Below are 22,283 nucleotides of genomic sequence, written 5' to 3'. Positions count from 1 at the left end.
GCCTTATTTGATCATGACGGATGTCAGAGCACATTCATATATCCATTATGCCCTGCGACGGAGGGTCGTAATCAAACAAAAGCCCTGCGCAGACACCTGATGCGCACGCTGGCCAAGAGTTTCGTCACCTGCTAGGTGGAAGTCCAAAGTGCAAATCCTCTTGTTTGCACTGGCCATGGAAACCACCGTAAAGCCTTGCTTGGGCGGGAGTGGAAAAAGGGATGGCGACTGATCGGAGAACAGTTCAAGTTTTGCTCTGAACACAAAGTAGGGTATAGTTAAAGGTCCGCTTATGAAAAAAACAAGACAGATGCGTCCCAATTGAAAGTGAAAGTGTGTAGAAGCCAAGGCCCTCACTGAAACACGATGTGGCCGTCAGAACTGGAGTTTAATCTTCAGTAGGGCAGCCAGGAACACAGCACTCCAAAACAACTGCTGCCAATGCTAACACGCTGTCAACAATGCAAACTCACACCAAATCACCAGGCCATTTTTGGTGCATAAAAAGCTGAAATCAAATCGGCTGGTTACATTTGTGTGTGACACTGGCCAACCTAGCATTAAAGCTAAATTTCAGTGCAAAGACATGGTGAAACTAGACACTGTGCTCCTCCAAACGCAGGAGGAATGAACATTTCACATTCTGCTGCCGACTAAAGTTTAAACTCTGACCTGTGTGAATCTGTACGACAGGAAAACTTGTGACCAACAGAGGATCTAAACGTCACAGACTGACCTCTTGACTAGTTTTGTTTACTTGGTTAAACAGAGAAATTACAAGCAGGACTAAAGAGGTACTTCTACACAAAAGAAAAACACAAGGAGACAATATATGTGACCCTGGACCAGTCATAAGGGTACTTTTTTTTTTATTGATTTTATACATCAGCTGAACAAATAAGCTTACCATTGATGTATGGTTTGTTTGGATAGGATAATACATTTGGATAGAGAGATAACTATTAGACAACTATTTGAAAATGTGGAATCTGAGGGTGCAAAAAAAATCCAAATATTGAGAAAATCACCTTTAAAGTTGTCCAAATGAAGTTCTTAGCAATGCATATTACTAATCAAAAATTACATTTTGATATATTTATGGTAGGAAATTTGCTACTGAATATTCTAATGATTTTTGGCATAGAAGAAAAAAAATCGATCATTTTGACCCATACAATGTATTGTTGGCTACTGCTACAAATATACCAGTGCTACTTATGACTGGTTTTGTAGTCTAATACATATATATTTACCAAATAAATATTACAATTTTATTCATCAGCCTCATCTATAAAAATCTATAAAAGTTTTTTTTTTTTAAGTTAGAAAACTAACTGGATTTATTTATAAGTTTCATTTTTAAATCTCAAACATGGAGACTAAAGCAGAACAGAAAAAAAACTAATAAAAATGTATGCATGAAATACTAAAACGACACTATTGAGGAGTTGCATGCTTGATTGGGGATTGATATTTAAATCTGCTTCAGCGGTCATTCAACTCATCCTTATAAAATCTTCAAGGTTGAAGCCAGAATAGTGCTAGTACGTCACTAGAGACCCTTATACAACAGCTCACCTCAAACCATTAAGAAAAATATGCAGCACAGTGCAAGAACCTCTGCACGAGTTACAGACCAGAATCACTTCTCCAATACTGCCCGTTCCAATAGAGGATGCTTAATTCTGAGGGACAAATTCTAGCTTTACTCTGTTTTGACCAAGTACAGACAGCGAGCGACAAGGCCCAACGCGCCTGGCCCTTCCATAGCCTGATAAGGGCTTCAGGGCAGACCAGGGGCAACACAGACCGCATAGACAGCGGGAAAGGGTGGAGCGGCCAGCTCACTGAAGCGAGCATTGGCAGGAAGTCATGGCCCTGTCAAACTAAGCCATCGAGAAGCTGGATAAAACAAACTCTTTACCGTTTCAAACAAGCGGATTAGGACAAGTTGACTAGAACAACAAGTTCATGAATTACTTCTGAACTGAGTTTGAACTGGGCCATGTCCATATGATAGCAATATAATGAACAGTCCATTAAATCCATTACAACATGCTTGTCATTTCATGTAGAAGTTGCATGGGTGAAAGCATCTCTGTGGTTCATAAAACACGCTGTTAACATTAACAGTATGATTATATCATCAGGAGAACATCTCCATAATTGGGAGCATGCATGAGATTACAACTTGGGGAAGATCTCATACTTGGATCCCATAAGATGACAGCAAGGTACAGCATATTTTTGAATGCGTCTTGATTACATTAGGAACTCTGCAGATTTTTTTAAATGAGCAATCATGCTTAAGTGAAATGGTTATACTACTAAGTAGTGCGTGCATGGATGTTTTGTTGCTACCAAACCTTTGAAAATGTAAAGCCAAAGGCTTCTGAGAAGATCCGACCTCTTAATACACTAAATACAAATTTTAAAGATGCATGGATTGCAGAAAAGTGAACCGGCAGATTTTAACACTTCCAATTTCTTATAAGTCTTAGCTGGTTTCCTATATTTTATGCAAGGCTAACTAACCTGTACAGTCAGCTACATCTCCAAAAGAAGGCCTAAGCTCATGTACTACTGTTAAGGTTATTTAAAGGCTAAAAACACAAGACTACTTTGTTTTCACAGCTCATTCAGAAAATATAAGGTTTCTCTGTGCAATTCAAATGATTATCTCACATTGTGAATGACATAACATATCCAGATTTCAGTTCAAAAGGTCACGCTACATAAAAACTCTCTGCGCTCTCAAACAATACACAGCACATTACTTGAGCACTAAGCATAGACAGCAGAAAATTCATAAACTTTTCTTTGAAATAACATGTCATTTTTTAAACGACATGAAAACTGTCACCTCAAATGAGGAAATCAGCAAAAAACGCAAATGTTCCGTTTATTTAAACCAACACATCCAGTGTGCTTGCATTTTAATATGCAGCCCATCGAAAATAGGACACTGTCCCAGTATGTTTCAGCGTGAATGTGTGCAATGAAAGTCAATCCAAAATAGGACAAATTCTACATTTCACTGAATTCAACAGTGAATTTGCATTAGCCCAAGCAAACTGTAAAGCCACAAAGAGACGATTCTAATAAAACAGGCATTGAAGTTACACGCTTGAATCAGATTCAAAACAGCCCTTATATGATTATTTTCTAGAACTAAAATAAAAAGATGATAAAAATGACTTCAAAAGGTTTCTAAGAGTATATCAGAAAATGCTAAACAGTAGATCTTTTACATTTATGTATTATGTCTCTTAAGAATCGAACCCATGACATTGTTGTTGTTAGCGCCACGCTCTACTGTTTGACTACAGCCAGACCATAGCGCTGGCAACGTCAAGGTCACAAGTTTGATTCCCAGTGAATGTATGAACTAAGAAAAATGTTATGGAAAAGTCTTAAATGCATATGCAAAAACATATATGTAAAGACATTTGTGCGTTATGAAAACTTTCCCAATCACAGCTACCAGCTGGATTTTATATACTATGGCAAATCTAAAAACAATAGGACTGGGCCATAGAATCGTAACAACATTCGTATTTGTTCTTATCATCTCCAATCAGACAGGTGAAATATTAGGCTAAAATCTTAATTAATACTGCTTGTACGTATCTTTGCCACCTATTAACTTTAGCTTGTCAAAATATTGCGCCTATTCCTGCTTACTAAGTCCATCTCTATATGATTTAGCAGCTTCCACACTTTTTTCCCATGCTTTAGACATCATAAATTAGAAGAACATATTGAGTAGTACATTATGAGTATTGCCAATATGGCTGCACAATCAGAGAAACCCATAATTTTGACCAAAGAGCCATTGTAGCCAATTAAAAGACATAAAATATTTGCATATCGATTTTCACTAAACTAGCACAATTATATATGAACAAAATAACAACAAATAAGCAGCAATATTTCCTTCGAACATTTTTTCCAAAAATCATTTCAGCACATGAATATTATACAAGGACTGCACAATTTATGCTATCGCATATACATCGCCCAGCCACACTAATAACCACAATTTGTCAAAGCTCAACTAAGCTGTTTGTACTGCGTGACATGCTGGTTAACACAAAGCAGCTATGGTATCAGCAATGGAGCAAATATGTGTTCGCAAAGCCTATTAAGGTCTTGGCTAATCCAGACTAGCCAAGACTTATCCAGAGTTAGCCTGACAGTTTTAACTTATTTAGGATGGGCCATTAATAGGATGACTGAGCACCAACAAGCTGCTTTTTTTATACTTCCTTTGGTGGCCCAAGGATAGCGAAAAGGGAGAGAACTTTTACTTATTAATTCTCTCATAGCGGTAAAGGTCAATCTCATGTATTTTCACAGAGGTCACAGAGCCACATAGGAGCCACTGTGTCCTCAGAATCATTCACCGTTATAGAACCGCTCCTGTTCCCAACCGGAGTTCAAGAACGCTTATGCAAAACCCAGGTTGCGTTGACAATCTTGGGTGCTGAACTCTTTAAATGAAAGGTAAAATAATTGAGCCTTTCTTATACTCCGCCCCCTGGTTAGCATCGCAGAACCTCCCACAAATCTCTCAGAAAGTTCTATTAACATTTTCAACAAAACATGTTCATGAGCGACACATTAACAACTAAAAACCACAGAAACTGAACAAATGCTTATCAGCCAACTAAAGTCTCGTTTGACATTGATAAGAAGAGATATCTTTGGTTTAATAACACATATCTACATCGAACAGATGCAACCTTGTTAGGAATCATGAAGACCTTTAATTACAAGAAAAAAGAAATCATACTGTTCATGGAAATCTCAAAGTTCATGTTCTGTAAAGCTTCTCCAATTTGGCAACCGTAATCAAGGTGGGCGGAGTTCAGCGAGGTTCAATTGGATATCATTTCAGCACATGATTTACCAAAACTCACACTTCTATCTGACTTTGTCATCAGCTCACTGTTTCATCCTACCGTATGATCCATTTTAATACGAGCAGCTCATTTTGTGGTTTCGAGCGGAAAAACAGTCCTGACTAATAGGAAATGAATGAAGGCTGTCCGTGTCAGATATCACTGCTTACCAGCTCACTGAGTCACACACAGAACAGCAACCAAACTTCACGGCTTGATAAAGCATCCAATTCTCCTTCCTTGGGAGTAACCAGAGTCCAGTGTGCAGAGCACTCACGCCCTCATAAGGCAATAACTGTCCACCATTTTGAGATAATTCAACCCAGGAATAAATGCTAAAAGTGCAACACGACCCAAATTTGACAGGTGGCACAGACTGACGTGCAAACTCTCCCAAGATGCGCAAGTTGATTGATGTTTTGCACTCAAGGCTGATGCGTACATACTAATTGATTTTTTTTCTCATTAGCTTGAGGATTATCAAGGGAAAAACAGGATCTGCACCTACTGGAAAGCATTTATACTTCCATCACGAAAGCAGTATATGCTCAGCCGAGCTGACAAACCTCTGATTTCCCTACGATTTGAATACTGCAATCTGACAGGATTCATGCAGTTACACAAACCACAAAACATTCTCTTTAATTTGCATTGTCAATTGCACATTTGCACATATTCCTCTCCAGCTCTTTCAAGGTGCATGCAACATGCAATATCATACCACATGGGTTGACTCATAACACAAAACTGACGGCTAGAAAAACGAACCAGCCAGTGAACAACCAGACCTCTGATGTGCACTAACACGTACATGCATATGCACACAACAGAGAGCATGCTGAGATTTGTGTGCTGTTGCATGCCAGGCCCTGTCCAGCATTCGGCCCGCATATGCTAACGCGCTAACGCCTTAGCACTATTCGCTAACGTTGATAGCTTGCAAACTATTCACTTGGATTAAAAAAAATTAACCGCAGACACCTCAAATCTATGATAGAAATCCGCCACCGCGCTAAAACGCAGGTGACGTTTTAACAACCACAAGTCTCCGCTGAAAACCACAGCGAAACCTGTCGACTGACTGTATTTGTGTGTGTACGAGTGAGTTTAACGGCGGCGGCAACGGCGGTACTCGTACCGAGCAGGAGCAGCTTCAACTCCCTTCTCGCGTCCCGTTTGTCGCGACGCAGTTGCTTATCGATTTCGGCGTTGATTCGTTTCGACTCCTTGGCCTCTTCGCTCAGGCAGCAGGCCATCATCGACTCTAAAGTCATCCCCACTGCTTTACTGTACACAGCCCGGCCTCGTCGGGGCTTCAGAAACCAGAAAAAAAACAAAACACAAAAATATCACTCGGTTCGGGCGGCCGCTGGAAAAAAGGCGGATTGAAATCAAATAATCCCCCCAATCCTCCTCCTCTGAGGAAAAATATTAAGAAGAAGAAGGGAAAAAATGAGAAGGGAGGTGAGGAGATGATCTGAAGGGGGTTTGAGAGTGGGAGAGTGGGGGAGGGGGCCGGGGGGCCTCCCGCGCTGCGTTCAGTCCTCTCGCGGTGAGCGCGAGCCTCTACCCCGCGTGCGGACCGCGGCAAAATCACGGAGGTAAGAGAGGAAGAAAAAACCGGGAGGATGAGGAAGGGAGGGCAGCGTCGACGACGACGACGACGAGGAGGAGGAGGAGGAGGAGGAGGAGGTCCGGGAGCCTTATCTCGCAAATGATTGAAAAATCCAGGGCAAACTATCCTCGTGTACGTGCAACACTCCCACAAGAGCTCCGCGGCGGCTCACCACCAACACGGGTCCCGGTGAAAACGGGACAGATCGTACAGTCGCGACATCCACTTTTCCTCTTGCCCCCTCTCTCCAGCCTTATCCACTCCTTCAAATGGAGGAAAACGAGATTCCTCCTCAGAAAAGGAGGAATCGCAGTCCGCTCGGGTGAATGAAGCGTCACTGCTTCAATAATTGAATAATGTCAAAAACATTCCCTTTAGTGTCACAGGGAGCGCTCGGTCACCGCACTTGTAGAAAAACAAAATTCCTGGAAGGCGGGGAAAAGCCCGTTGCCTTTAAAAACGGATTATGCCACCTTTTTTGCAGATGACAGCAGCGTCTCCTCCTACATCAGCGGAGCTGCGTTGCGTGCGCGCACACTAGAATGGTTCCACACGGCCGCGGATGATTGACAGGGAGAGAACTGGCTCGGGCAAGAAGAGGGGAGGCGGGAGCTGTGCGTGCGCGTTCGCGTTCTGGAGGCGGATAACAGGAACTGTCAAGTTTGGTCGACGGTGCAAGTCAGTCAGGCATTCTGAAAGTGCTCACTGCCGGGGTGTGTCACTTATTTTGAGGGAATAGTGTGCGCTGGTATAGCACTGCTACTTTATTTTTATTTTTTTATTTTTTTTATTAATGCCAGAAAGAGTTGACAGATTGTTTGCACATAATATACAAAGTAACAGAGATATACATTATGTCAACTGAAATCAAGGTGTTAAGAATACAAGGGAAAGCATGAAAAAAAAAAAAAAAAAAAAAAAAAATAGGACAAAAACAAAAACTTGAGGGTAAGACATCTAAGCGTCAATTACATTATATAAATCAAAGTAAAAAAGTTTCTTTGTCACCCGGAATAGTTTATTTAGAAATCTGATTTGGAAAAAAAATATACATACTAATTTTTTTTTTTTTTTTTTTTCATTAGCTTGAGGATTATCAAAGGAAAAAAATGAATCTGCACCTACTGGAAAGCATTTATACTTCCATCAGGAAAGCAATAAATGCTCAGCCGAGCTGACAAACCTCTGATTTCTCTACGATTTGAATACTGCAATCTGACAGGATTCATGCAGTTACACAAACCACAAAACAATCTCTTTAATTTGCAACTACTGTACATTGTCAACTGCACATTTGCACATATTCCTCTCCAGCTCTTTCAAGGTGCATGCAACATGCAATATCATACCACATGGGTTGACTCAACACAAAACTGACGGCTAAAAAAACTAACCAGACCTCTGATGTACACTAACATGTACATGCATATGGAAAAAACAAAGGACAAAAACAAAAACTTGAGGGTAAGACACCTAAGTGTCAATTACATTATACAAATCAATGTCAAAAAGTTTCTTCTTTGTCGCCTGGAATAGTTTCTTTTAGAAATCTGATTTGGAAAAAAATATGGTCTTTACAATAGAGGCAATTCCTTACTAATAAAGTAAAAGAAGTATCTCCAAAATAATTAATACATTTTATCCGGTTAAACTTTATATGAAGAAGTATAAGGCTGATATTGATACAAAATGTTAATTTTGTCAATTTCACACTGAAACTGTTTTACATTTATATTGGACGTGTCTGTATACTGTTCAACTCTGGGAAAATATTGGTATATTTATTAAGAATAATATCCAGCAAGATGTAACTATTACTTTCAAAGAAATGATTTCAGGACATTAAGATTCTGACTCAACTAAAAGAAATGCTTGTTTCGTTATAAACCTAATCTATTTTCTTTGTAAATTTTATATTCATAAAAGTAAATTTACTAACAACAAACCACACTTTCCTATTTTTTGAAAGAATTTAAAAATGATTTAAATACTATTTCGATGCCACAGAATAAGAAAGCTAGAATAACTATAGCACTGTTACTTTCACACAAGTCTCTCATTGTTGAACAGATTTCTGCAGCAATCATGGATAGAGACATTTGCACAAGACAGAATTTGTGAAAACTGTTTATAATTATTATCAATAATAAAACGAAGTAATTATTACTTGCTGTTTTCCTTATAAGAATGTTTAAATACTTTAAAAATGGAATTTAAAATTAAAAATATGATAATACGACTGCCAGCATATCCTTCTGGAATTATTGTTCCTCACAAAATGATACATAATTTAACCTTCTTTATTTATGAAAACAGAAGTTAAAGGAGGAAGTTATAAAAATGAAAATCCTGTGTATATAACAACATATATATGACAAGGCTATGCCTTGGTATGGCCTTGTGAAGGCTGTTAATAATTTAACGGCGCTGTAGTTAAACATCATAATTGTGAAACTCTGCCTACATCTAGTGGACACATCTGGTAGTACATGTTAAAAAACTGATATAATATTAATCAGTGTTGAGTAAGTTACTCTAAAAAAGTAATGAATTACTATTTACTAATTACATCTTCAACAGTGTAATTAGATTACTGTACAAATAACTCTCTCAAATTACTTTCTAAATCCTATATCAACTTCGACAAGTTAATGATACAAGGATAGACAAGAAACAGTCCTTGTAATTCTTTCAAATAAATAATAGATAACTACAACAATTATTCTGGTCCCACTTTAGATTAGGGTCTAATTATCACTGTTTACTAACTAATAACTATGACTTTTGCCTCAATATACCTACTTCTAATTACTGCTTATATAGCAAAGTAGTTGTTATGTTTAAAAACTGGGTAGGGATTGGATAAGATTAAGGATTTAGAATAAGATCTTGCAAAATAAGACATTAATATGTGCTTTTTAAGTAATAATAAACAGCCAGTATCCCAGTAATATTCATGCTAATAACCAGTGGTGGGTGTAAAGTTATTAAGTAATATCTTTGAATTACTTTTCTCTTGAAAAAGTAAAGTAAGGGATTACTCTTATTATTTTCTGTAATTTAATTACAGTTACTTCTCATGTAATTAAACTTAAGACTGTGTAGAACATTAATATACAATACAATAGTGGATTTAACATCAAAATTTAAAGTCTAACCTTAAAATGCATGCATTTTATGTAGTCTTCTCACTACCTTGGTGAGTTAATAAGAATATTGGTAACACTTTAGCGTCCAATTCTCATTATTAACTAGTCAGTTATTAGCATAATTATTATTGGCTGATATTGGCTGTTGATTATTGCTTAAGCACATATTAATGTCTTATTCTGCAAGACCTTATTCTAAAATAAATCCTTAATCCTACCCAAATGTAACAACTACTTTACTAAGTATTAATAAGCAGTAATTAAGAGTACATTGAGGCAAAAGTCATAGTTAATAGTTAGTAAATGGTGAGAATTGGACACTAATCTAAAGTGTGACAAGATTAATTTTGGTAGTTATTTATTATTTATTTGTACACTAATCTACTTACACTGTTAAAGATGCAATTAGTAACTAGTCATTAATTACTTTTTTAGAGTAACTTACCCAACACTGCTACTAACCAACTAGTTATTAGTGAGAATTGGACACTAAAGTGATACCAATATTCTCATTAATTTACCAAAGCATTTAAAGTGAGATGGGTACATAAAAAGCATCCATTTTAATGTAACACTTTAAAATTTTAAATTAAATCCACTATTGTATGGTATATAAATGTTCTACAGTCTATACACAGCCTTCAATTACATAAGAAGTGACTGTATTAAAATTACAGAAAAAAAAATAAGAGTAATCTCTTACTGTCACGATGTAGGCAGGAACACACGAACAACGACGTAGTAAAAGACGAATATTTAATAAATCCAACGGAATACAAGCAGACACAGGAACAGCAGGGTAAGACATCCATATAACATTAAAGACCGACAAGAATACAGGGGAAACACACACCTTCTAACACACAGACTAATTACACAGACAGGTGCAGACAATGACGGAGAAACCAAAACACTCAGAACGGAAAAACCAAACAAGAAAGTCCGGGGGTGTGACACTTACTTTACTTTTTTTTTTCTTCTAGGAAAAAGTAATTAAATTACAGTAACTAATTACTTGGTAACTAGTTACACCTAACACTGATCTTAATCAAGTTTTCCTGGTGGATGCTGTTTATTATGGAGGCATTTAAAGTTATTTCTATAAAATATAGCAGATATACCTAGATACAGAACACCAGTGCTATCATGTAAATCAATCAAATAGACTAATGTAGATAAAAGGTAGATGATAAAATTATTTTTGAGTTTTTCCATACTTGTAATGACTATTATTCGTATGTTTAATCTGTTAAGAAAAGGAAAAAGGCTTACTGTCTTGCCAATTATGAATTATATGAATCAAGTAAATGGCAGCCTATATTTTCATTTTAAAACAACAAAATAAAAAAGATAAGTAGTTTGCATCCCTGAATATTGCTGTCTAACATTTATATTGTAAAGGTTGTCAAATTGTTTTGACATTTACAGATGATGTGAAAAGTTTACATACACCATGCAGAATCTGCAAAATGTGAATTATTTTACCAAAATAAGAGGGGTCATACAAAATGCACGTTATTTTTTATTTAGTACTGACCTGAATAAGATATTTCACATAAAAGACATTTTAGTCCACAAGAGAAAATAATAGTTGAATTTCTAAAAATGACCCTGTTCAAAAGTTTACATACACTTGATTCCTAATACTGTGTTGTTACCTGAATGATCCACAGCTGTGTTTTTTTTTTGTTTAGTGATAGTTGTTCATGAGTCCCTTGTTTGTCCTGAACAGTTAAACTGCCCGCTGTTCTCCAGAAAAAAACCTTCAGGTCCCACAGATTCTCTGGTTTTTCAGCATTTTTGTGTATTTGAACCCTTTCCAACAATGACTGTATGCTTTTGAGATCCATCTTTTCAGAAGATGTTCCCCAGAAGACAAAATAAGTTAAATTTACCCTGATCTTCAAATTCAAAAAGTTTTCACCCCTGCTTTTAAAGTCCCTCAGTTGTCCTCAGTGTATGCAACTATTACAGAAGGCTCAAACACTCACTGATGTTTCAAAAGGAAACATGATGCATTAAGAGCCAGGGGTGTACATTTTTTCAACAGAATAAGGATGTGTACGTACGAGTCCCTCAGTTGTGAAAAGATGGATCTCAAAATCATACAGTTATTGTTGGAAAGGGTTCAAAAACACAAAAATTCTGAAAAACCAAAGAATTTGTGGCACCTGAAGTATATTTCTGAAGAACAGCAGGCAGTTCAACTGTTCAAGACAAACAAGGGACTCGTGAACAACTAAAAAAATAATAAATAAAACCACAGCTGTGGATCATTCAGGTAACAACACAGTATTAGGAATCAAGTGTATGTAAACTTTTGAACAGGGTAATTTTTATAAATTCAACTATTATTCTCTCTTGTGGACTATATGTAAGCATCTTTTATGTGAAATATCTTCTTCAGGTCAGTACTAAATAAAAAATAACATGCATTTTGTATGATCCCTCTTATTTTGGTAAAATAAATAACATTGTGCGGATTTTTCAAGGTGTATGCAAACGTTTGACTTTAACTGTACATCTTACCTTACACTTTTTCACTGTTAAAAACAGATGTTCGCTACTGAACAATAAAGCCTGCCTTCTTTGAATTGAATGGTCACCTGAGTAATTTTGACAATGACAACCATTGTTAGATCACTGAGACAGACCAGCCTAAAAATGTACATTTTAAAACTCAAATATCAAATATTCATTCATCCATTTCTAATTAATGTCCACCCCAGTGTCATTTGGGTTCAACTGGACTTCTTCAAAATATAGGCCTTTTTATGTTTTGCAGAGATAAGACATTTTCATTTTTGAGTGAACTAATGATATTACTTCAATCCTTAACTCTAGACTAAATATGAGAAACAGTAGGCATAATACAATGTCCTCAATGTCATTTGATTTGATGTGATGTTTGCTATTTCACAAATCAATAAAAACGTTTTCACTTCGCACAACAATAGTCATTTGCCAAGTGAAGTACATTCAATCTTGACAGCAGAGGGCAGCAGATGTTTGTGATCGATAATCCAGTTATTCTGTCATCCACATGTTGTTTCTTTAAACAAAAAGAGGGCACTGTTCGACCACAAATGCTCTCATCATTCAGCTGTGTACAAATCCAATTCAAGTTCTCACAATTAGCCTAATAAGTCTCAAGAACGATTTAATCGCTTACACATACATGTCACATACTTTGCTAGATATTGTGTTTATTTTCATTGCCATCAAAACTCACGCTCTTCGTTTTTTTGTAGAGCACATTGCTCATTTCAATGCCAATTTTTTGTTTCAATGATTCTTCCGGTCTCACTTTCTATTTTCTCATTTCGCTCTAGATGCAATATGGGCCTCTCCACAGCTGTGAACCCGCAAAGACAAACTGTGAGTAACATGCATGGCCGTTGACAGCTCGAGAAGATGCTCATGAGCAACACACTGCCAAAGCATACGCATGCAAACCTTTGAGACTTTGGGAAAAAAGTGCTAGACAGCTTCTAACTCCTTAGATGGTCGTTCTGCAGAACATTAAATGAGACTTTTGAATTTAACTCTCCTCATTGTCTTAATATTTAATAGGAAAAATGATTTCCACAATTTATGAGCACAAAAAAATGTTTTTTTTTTTTTTTTTTTCTGTGAATGTGACTTCATGGTAAATAAGTAGAGGAAATAGTGCAGTAAGCTGAAAAAAAAAAACAGTTTGCAACATCAAGCTGTTTTTGTACATCTAAAGTAACTGGAAGCCTTGCACATTTAAGTTACAAATCACCTCACCTGCTCTCACTCTGCCTTAAAATAAGGTGGCTAGAAATAAAAGCAGTATTGATTTTAGTTTGGATGTTTGATAGTGAAGGTCTCGCCCTGGATTTATGTGCTTTAAACTGGATCTGAGCTGGGAGCGACCGAGATCACTTCATACCCGCCAGAGCTCTGGCAAGCCTCTGTTTCCAATAGCAACCGTATATGTGCAGCTCAGCGCAGCAACTAGAGAGTTCCGCGGGGAAAGCAGAACTTTCTCTCGTCATCTGATTGCACAGCGGGAAGTTTGCGATCTTACCACCCGACCAGTAATGGAATGTGCCGAATGCCAGAACTCTGTACACAGAAATGAGAGCTCTGTCATCATTTACTCATGCTCAAGTCATGCAAAATGCATTTGCCGTGTGAAATTTTTGCAGGGATTCACTGAAAATCCTTCTCTATGCTGCAGCTCTTAAATCTCTCACTCTGTATTTTTAGGTATACGTTTCAGGAACAAAAGGTACAAAAGTTGCCTCTGGAGTGGTATCCTTTCAAAAGGTACTATTATATACACTTTAGATGTACCCTTGAGGTACTAATATGCATCCTTAAGGAGAGTAGCTTTTGAAGCTTGACAACCAGAGCTGGGTAGACTACTTACAAATTGTAATCCGTTACTGATTCCAAATTACATGACAAAAATTATATTTTAGGTAATATAATCAATTTGTTTTGACCTAACTCATTTATCATGTTGATTTAAATAGGAAAATCTTGTACCACATTGGCATAAAAGTACAAAAAGTAAGAAAATATTTTCCATTTGTTTAATAAACATTATATTACGTCAAGGTTTCCCAAACTGGTGTTTGTGAAGGAACTTGAGTTTATGAGTTTAATGAAAAACTACTAATTAATTAAAATAATAAATTTTTAAAAATTAAAATAAATAATTTTAAAATAATTGTAAAATTAAAAAAATAATTTTGAAAGAAGCTACATGACAACTACAATTTCCAGGTTACTGCAATGTTTTATTTTGAAAAAAAAAAAAAAAAAAAAAAAAAACTAAATAAATAAATTTAAAAAATTGAGCAAAAGTATTTTTTTTGCTCATTTGCAGAGCTATTATAGTTATATGGAAATGTACAATATACAGATACTAAAAACTGAGTTAAAAATAAAAACATACTTTTTTTTTGTGATGGGGCCAGTGAAAATACTTAGTAAAAATCTAAAAAATAAGCTTATAGTGTAAATATGTAGTTACATTAATATTAAAATGTGCTTACAGGGTCATAGTGAGTGGGGTTTTTAGCAAAAAAGAAAAAAAAAAAGTATAATAATTGGGAATTTGTGCATTTTAATGTGTTTGAAAGATAAAAGCCTTCCAAAGAAATAAAAAAAAAACATGGTTAAATAACCTACAGAGTGATAATTTAAATTAAAAAAAAAATAAAAATACAAATAATAATGGGAATTTGTGTATTTTAATGTGTTTGAAAGATAAAAGCCTTCCAAAGAAAAAAAAAAAAAAACATGGTTAAATAACCTACAGAGTGATAATTTAAATTAAAATAAATAAATAAATAATAAAAATAAAAATAATAATGGGAATTTGTGTATTTTAATGTGTTTGAAAGATAAAAGCCTTCCAAAGACATAAAAAAAAACATGGTTAAATAACCTACAGAGTGATCATTTAAATAAAAAAAATAATTTTAAAAAAGTAAAAAAAAAATTAATAATGGGAATTTGTGCATTTTAATGTGTTTGAAAGACAAAAGCCTTCCAAAGACATAAAAAAAATGGTTAAATAACATACAGAGTGATAATTTAAATAATAATCAATGTGTTCATCAGTAGTTAATGCAATGGCAGAAATAGGCCTACTTCTTAAACCTGAAATGATTTTTGTAAATTTAAAACTTGAAGACTTTTTTAAATGCATGAGCGGTAAGCTATTTTAGAAATTAAAATAAATTGTGAATAATTTATTGCTATTGTGTAAATAATATATAATCATGTAATCCATAAAAAAAGTTCCTGTAGCCTGATTAAGAGTATTTTAAAATGTAATTTAATCTAATTACGAGTACTTAATTTTTGGAATCTGATGACGTAATTCAGATTACATGTAATCAGTTACTACCCAGCTCTGTTGACAACCATAGTTCTCTCAATTGTTGCTCCTGCTGTCATTTTAGAATGACACGAGGGTGAGTAAATAATGACATTTTAATTTTTCAATTGGATGCTTTTAAGCTTGCAGTTTGTGCCAGACAGCACAATCTTGGATCGTCTTCACCTCAGAGAATGGCTGCCATCACCACTTGCTCCGCTCCACTGTCAGTCTCACAATCCGTTGCTTGTGCCTGCCGTCCAGCTCTTAAAGACAATGATTTGGAAAGCCCCGCCACTCTTCGCCTGTGAACGCACACAGTAATGGCTCAGTATTAGTGCTTTTGCTATAAAGGTCACGGGATCGTTTGTGAGAAGGGGTGACCCATGAAACTGAAGTATTATTAAGACGTCAGTTCTGCCTTTTAGCCATTGTACACTTGATTAGGCCACTTAACCCCGGCTCTTCCCCAGGGATTTCCTCTACAATTAATGCATGGTCAGTGACGCAAACATATCTGCTAATCGAGACATTCACCCTTGGTATTGCATTTCTACTGCCCTCACAAAAAAGTTAATAAATAAATATAAATAATAATAAAAACCAGTTTTATGCAACTTTTTTATCAACACTGACAAGACTCTTTACAACAAATAATTTATGTTCTATTCTATTTTCAATAATAGCAAGAAATGTAAAGTTATAATGTAACTCTGTAACAGTTTTGCTGGAAACTGATGGCATAGCCTACAGTGCAAAACATTAGTCATTGATCAATCATGACTCCAAGACTGTCAGACTTGAACAAAATGAAATGTCAGCCAGCTTGATAAATTCACCTTGGTGATAGAATTGGCAAAACAACAATATTTAAACAAAGTTGCACAGCATAAAAAAAATGTACATGATCATCATTGATGGTAATTATTGGACCATAAGAACATAAATACTGACCTGTACACTATAAAAGCGTTTAACAAAAAGAATGGTTGGAGAGGTTGGGTCTAGTTGTCACCAATGCATTATCAGTATTTCACATTTATTTTTATGCTTTAAACTGTGATGTTTTCTATGCATAATGTGCATACAGTCAAACCAAAATTTATTCAGACACCTTTAACATTTCTCACATTATCACAGTTTATTTGCTATAGTTTAGAAAATGGTAATAAAATATGACAAGAACTCAAGAGTTCTCAAGAGAACAAATTCCTCTTGATAATGTCAGATGACTTTGATAGAAAGGTATGTAATGGATTACAATTAACCAAAAAGTATTCAGACAACTGTTAGTATGACAATATTTATACAACTGTCTCTGGTGTAAAAGGTTGCATTAGCAATTAAAAAAAAAAAAAAAAAAAAAAAAAACACTTAAGCAAAACATGGTCAGGTCAAAGTGTCCCAAATATATTTTAATTTGACTGGTAGTCCACTGTATGATGAATTTCTGGTTTTAATATGTCACAGTTTAGTTTATTTTGTTATCCTCACTTACATAAATGAACTGTAATGTCCTGTACTCACTAGTAAAAAATATAAAAAATTATATCTGGTGTCTGAATAATTTTTGGTTTAATTGCATTTGATCTACTGTGTGTATTAAAAAAAAAAATACGTCAAATACGTATAATTTAAGATTATGTTAAAAAAACCAATCAACCAGTCACTATCACACTGTTTCAGTACAGTAATGTTTTGCATCTTAATTATGACAATTTCCAGCTTACTGATTTTTTTATTTTGGAAAAAAAAAGAACAAAAATGTATTTTTTGCTAATTTGCAGAGCCTATCATAGTTAACTATAACCAAAACCATAAAAAAAATCTTTATTTGAAAAAAATATAAGCTATTTACTAAGGTAACATTTCTCATTTTGTTTGATTTGAAATACTAAAATAAACCTGAGTTTAGTTTTTTTTAATAACAAAATTAAAAATATATATATATTTTTTAGAAAATAAAGACATTTAATTGAACATAAATGTTCAACTTGTCATGACACAAAAAATATATAAGAGTGTATACAATACGAGCTTAAAAACATTTAAAAAATAAAAATGTATCTTTTTTTTGTGAGGGGACCAGTGAAAATATTTAGTAAAATAAATGTAAAAATATAAAAATAAGCTTATAGAGTGTAATTATGTAATTATGTGGATATTAAATGTGATTACTAAGTAAGTGTTTTTTAGGAAATTGCTACAGTTGTAGTCAAAAGGTACATACACCTTGCTGTCACACCCTCAGCACGTTCCCTCAGCCCCAATCACCGTGATCCATCACCAACCAGCCAATCACCACTGCACCACACCCGTGAACCATCACCAGAGTTCTAATCACCCACACCTGGAATCGCAATCAGCACTCCCTTTATATACTCACCTCTGCCATTCACTCACCGGCTGGAATCATAGTTACATGGACACCTCTCCTTGGATCTTCTCCTCCTTCTCTCGATTCTCCTGTGCTCCTCTCGGACTACATCTGGATCAACCTGTGAAACATACGTTAACCACTTTAAGGGAAGTGACTGTTACTCTTGCTGGCGATTGCCTAAGAACTTGTGTTTACCTTATCGAACTGTGTTTGATGGCTCGGATCCCGAAGTCTATACTCACCTGTTTGAAGTGTGCACGTCTGTAAATAAACACCTTGAAATCTACTTACCCTCTCCTTGTGTGTGTGGTCGTGACAGGATTCCAGCCCCAAGAATTCCTACAGCTCGCTCATGGAGGCGTCAACGTCATCAGCCACTGCTTCTCCCGATCCATTCGCCGAAATGGTGAATGCCCTCCGTCAATCTCTGCAATCTGTTCCCCTTGCGACCAGAGCTAACACCACGACGATCTCCAACACGCCCATCTCTCGCCCCCTGAATTATTCCGGCGACCCAGGCGGATGTGATGGTTTCCTCCTTCAAAGCTCTCTCTACATTGAAGCGAATGCTCACCATTTCCCTAACGAAGTCTCCAAAATCTCCTTCATGGTTTCACTTCTCACTGGACCGGCACTTCAATGGGCCAATGCGCTCTGGGAATCAAGGAGTCCAGCGCTAGCTTCACACAATGCATTCACCTCGCACTTCAAGGAAGTGTTCGGAGCCGCTCTCACACCCCTCTCAGTGCACGATGAACTCATCACTCTGCGTCAAGGTACAACCAGCATACACGAGTACACCTTGCGCTTCCGCTCTCTAGCAGCCCATAGTGGTTGGAATCAGATTGCTCTCTTGGCGGCTTATCGTCAAGGGCTCAAACCACAAATTCGCAAACATATGGTCATCTATGAGGATAATGTACCGCTAGAGACTTTTATAAAGAAAGCTACTAGTGTCTCGCAGCACCTCTCTGCCTGTCCCTCTACATTGTCTGTGACTAGTTCTCTCCCATGCAGAGCTCCATCACCCCAGCAAGACTGTGAAGAACCCATGATCACAGATTCTTATCATCTGGATCCTGCAGAGCGGAAACGTCGCATTGATAACCGTCTGTGCCTATATTGCGGAGAAGCCTCCCATCTCATCAACGTCTGCCCAGTTCGACCACCTCGTCCAATGGTGAGTACAGTAGCCATTTCTCCTGCCATATCTCACTTACCCCGTATTACTGCAAGCCTAACTGTGAACTCTCGTACTCTCCCCATACATGTTCTTGTGGATTCTGGAGCGGCTGGCAACTTTATCTCCTCACATTTCATTGCCAAGCATCAAATTCCCACCGTTAAAAATGAGATCAAATATCGCATCATTACCATTCAGAACTCACCATTGGGCGACGGTAAAATCACCCGACGCACCAAAGAGGTAACAATAATTTCTCCACATGACCATCGTGAAAAATTAACCCTTCTCGTACTTCCCCGAGCAAATGTGGACGTCATCCTGGGCAGACCATGGCTAGCAGAACATCAGCCTCACATCGACTGGAGCACAGGAGAAATCCTAAGCTGGAGTGCAGGATGCCAGAACCACGGATACCGTTCTCCCTCGTCTGCTTCACAGCAACCTCGTCCCGCTGTTTCCCTCAATGCAACCACCATAGAGAGCCCCAACACTCATTCCACAGTCACCATTCCCACCATCTATCAATCCTTTTCAGACGTCTTCAGCAAGGAACGAGCCACTCAACTACCACCTCACCGGCCCTGGGACTGTAGTATCGACCTACTGCCAGATGCTAAACTACCCCATGGAAAGGTCTATCCTCTTTCTCGTCCTGAGCAGGAGGCCATGAATGACTACATCCAAGAGGCACTCCAACAAGGGTTCATCAGACCTTCCACGTCCCCAGCAGCGTCCAGTTTCTTCTTTGTCCCGAAGAAGGATGGAGGGCTCCGACCCTGCATAGACTATCGGGTACTGAATGAAGCTACAGTAAAGTTTGCCTATCCACTTCCACTAGTTCCAGCAGCTCTAGAGGAGTTACGAGAGGCCCGCATCTTTACCAAGCTCGACCTCCGCAGTGCCTACAACCTGATCCGTATCCGAGAAGGGGACGAGTGGAAGACCGCCTTCATTACCCCGACTGGACACTATGAATATCAGGTGATGCCCTACGGCCTGGCCAACAGTCCATCCATATTTCAAAACTTCATGAATGAAATCTTCCGTGACTTCCTCCATCGTTTTACCATCATCTACATTGATGATATCCTGATTTACTCACGAAACCTAGAAGAACACCACGACCATGTTCGCCAGGTCCTTCAACGTCTCCGCAAATACCAACTCTACCTGAAACAGGAGAAATGCGAATTCCATCAACCCACCGTCTCCTTCCTCGGATACGTGATCTCTGCGGAGGGAGTTCGTATGGAGCCTGGTAAGGTAGATGCAGTAACCACCTGGGCGGAACCCAAATCGGTAAAAGAACTCCAACGCTTCTTGGGCTTCGCCAACTTTTACCGCCGCTTTATTAAGAATTATAGTCTCCTCTCCGCACCTCTTACCTCTCTCTTGAAGGGAGGACGCAAGGTACTTCAATGGACCCCTGAAGCTCAACAAGCCTTCGACCACCTTAAGCTCATGTTTACATCAGCGCCCATACTTCAACATCCTGACCCGTCGAAGGCCTTCATAGTGGAAGTGGATGCGGCAGACGTAGGCGTCGGAGCCGTTCTATCACAATGGTCTGGTGAACCCCAATCCCTCCATCCGTGTGCGTACTACTCCAAAAAACTCACCCCAGCTGAACGGAACTACGGAATTGGTGATCGTGAGTTGCTGGCCATTAAGTTGGCCCTCGAAGAGTGGCGGCACTGGTTAGAGGGAGCCCAATATCCCTTCACCGTGATAACCGATCATAAAAACCTCCAGTACCTCCAGCAAGCCAAGAGATTGAATGCACGCCAAGCACGCTGGTCACTATTCTTTGCACGCTTCAACTTCCAAATCACCTATCAACCCGGTCACAAGAACATCAAGGCAGACGCATTATCCCGTATGTATTCACCTGATCCTACTGTTGACACACCTGACCCTGTTCTACCTCCATCTGTCTTTCTAGCACCTATCCAATGGCAACTTGATGAGGACATCCGGACCGCCACCTTCGAGGAACCTGCACCTCCTGAACTTCCTCCAGGCCGTACCTATGTCCCTAACAATCATCGGCTTCAGTTACTGGATAGTACGCACACGTCTCCTGGCTCAGGACACCCTGGCAGTAGGCGAACCCTCTCGCTCCTCCAGCAGAAGTATTGGTGGCCCAACATGACCAGGGACGTGGATCGGTACGTCCGGGGGTGCTCGGTCTGCGCCATCAACACCACACCCCGTCGTTTACCTGAAGGAAAGCTCCAACCATTGCCCATTCCCCGCCGACCCTGGACCCATCTAGGAGTGGACTTTGCCACGGATCTACCTCCCTCTCGAGGGTACACCACAATTCTTGTGGTTGTTGATCGTTTCTCTAAAGCCTGTAAACTAATCCCTCTCAAGGGTCTTCCCACAGCTCTAGAAACAGCTGAAGCATTGTTCCAGCATGTGTTCCGGAACTTCGGACTTCCTGAGGACATCGTATCCGACAGAGGGCCTCAATTCATTTCCAGGGTCTGGCGGGCGTTCTTCCAACTGCTGGGCACCTCAGTCAGCTTGTCATCTGGATACCACCCTCAAACAAACGGGCAGACCGAGCGGAAGATACAGGAGATCTCCCGTTACCTCCGGGCGTACTGCTCCCAACATCAAGATACCTGGAGCCAGTATCTACCGTGGGCTGAGTATGCACAAAACTCCCTCCGTCAGACATCTACTGGTTTAACCCCATTTCAATGTGTTCTAGGCTACCAACCTGCACTGTTCCCATGGACCGGAGAACCCTCCGAAGTGCCTGCGGTAGATCACTGGTTCCGGGTGAGCGAGAGGGTGTGGGACTCAGCCCATGTCCATCTCCAACGGGCAGTCCGGAGGCACACGGAGTACGCTAATCGCCACAGGTTACCTAATCCTGTTTACCTTCCTGGAGACCAGGTATGGCTCTCTACCCGGGACATCCGCCTCCGGCTGCCCTGTAAGAAGCTGAGTCCCCGCTACATAGGGCCATTCACCATCCACTCACAAATAAATCCCGTCACCTACCGGCTGAACTTACCTCCACGTTATCGGATCTCTCCCTCGTTTCACGTCTCCCTATTAAAACGTCACACTGATCCTCTGTTCCCTTCCTCAGCAGAACCGGAACCACCTCCTCCTCCAGACCAACCGGAAATCCTCAGTGACGACATCTACCAGGTCCAAGAGATCCTAGACTCC

General features: G+C 38.5%; 1 protein-coding gene across 1 annotated transcript in view; it reads right to left on the bottom strand.

Moving 5' to 3' along the window:
* Positions 1-7,034, bottom strand: part of gna11b (guanine nucleotide binding protein (G protein), alpha 11b (Gq class)) — a 48,322-nt gene extending 41,288 nt beyond the window's left edge. The window contains exon 1 of the mRNA XM_073849569.1: positions 6,043-7,034. Coding sequence (XP_073705670.1) covers positions 6,043-6,178 — 136 coding nt within the window. The 5' untranslated portion in view covers positions 6,179-7,034. The remainder of the gene's footprint in view (positions 1-6,042) is intronic.
* Between the last annotated feature and the right edge of the window lie 15,249 nt (positions 7,035-22,283).

Source organism: Garra rufa, chromosome 10 (assembly GCF_049309525.1).
Source record: "Garra rufa chromosome 10, GarRuf1.0, whole genome shotgun sequence".
Classification (NCBI taxonomy): domain Eukaryota; kingdom Metazoa; phylum Chordata; class Actinopteri; order Cypriniformes; family Cyprinidae; genus Garra; species Garra rufa.
Note: the sequence above shows the minus strand (reverse complement) of the source record. Positions and strands in the feature narration are given on the sequence as shown.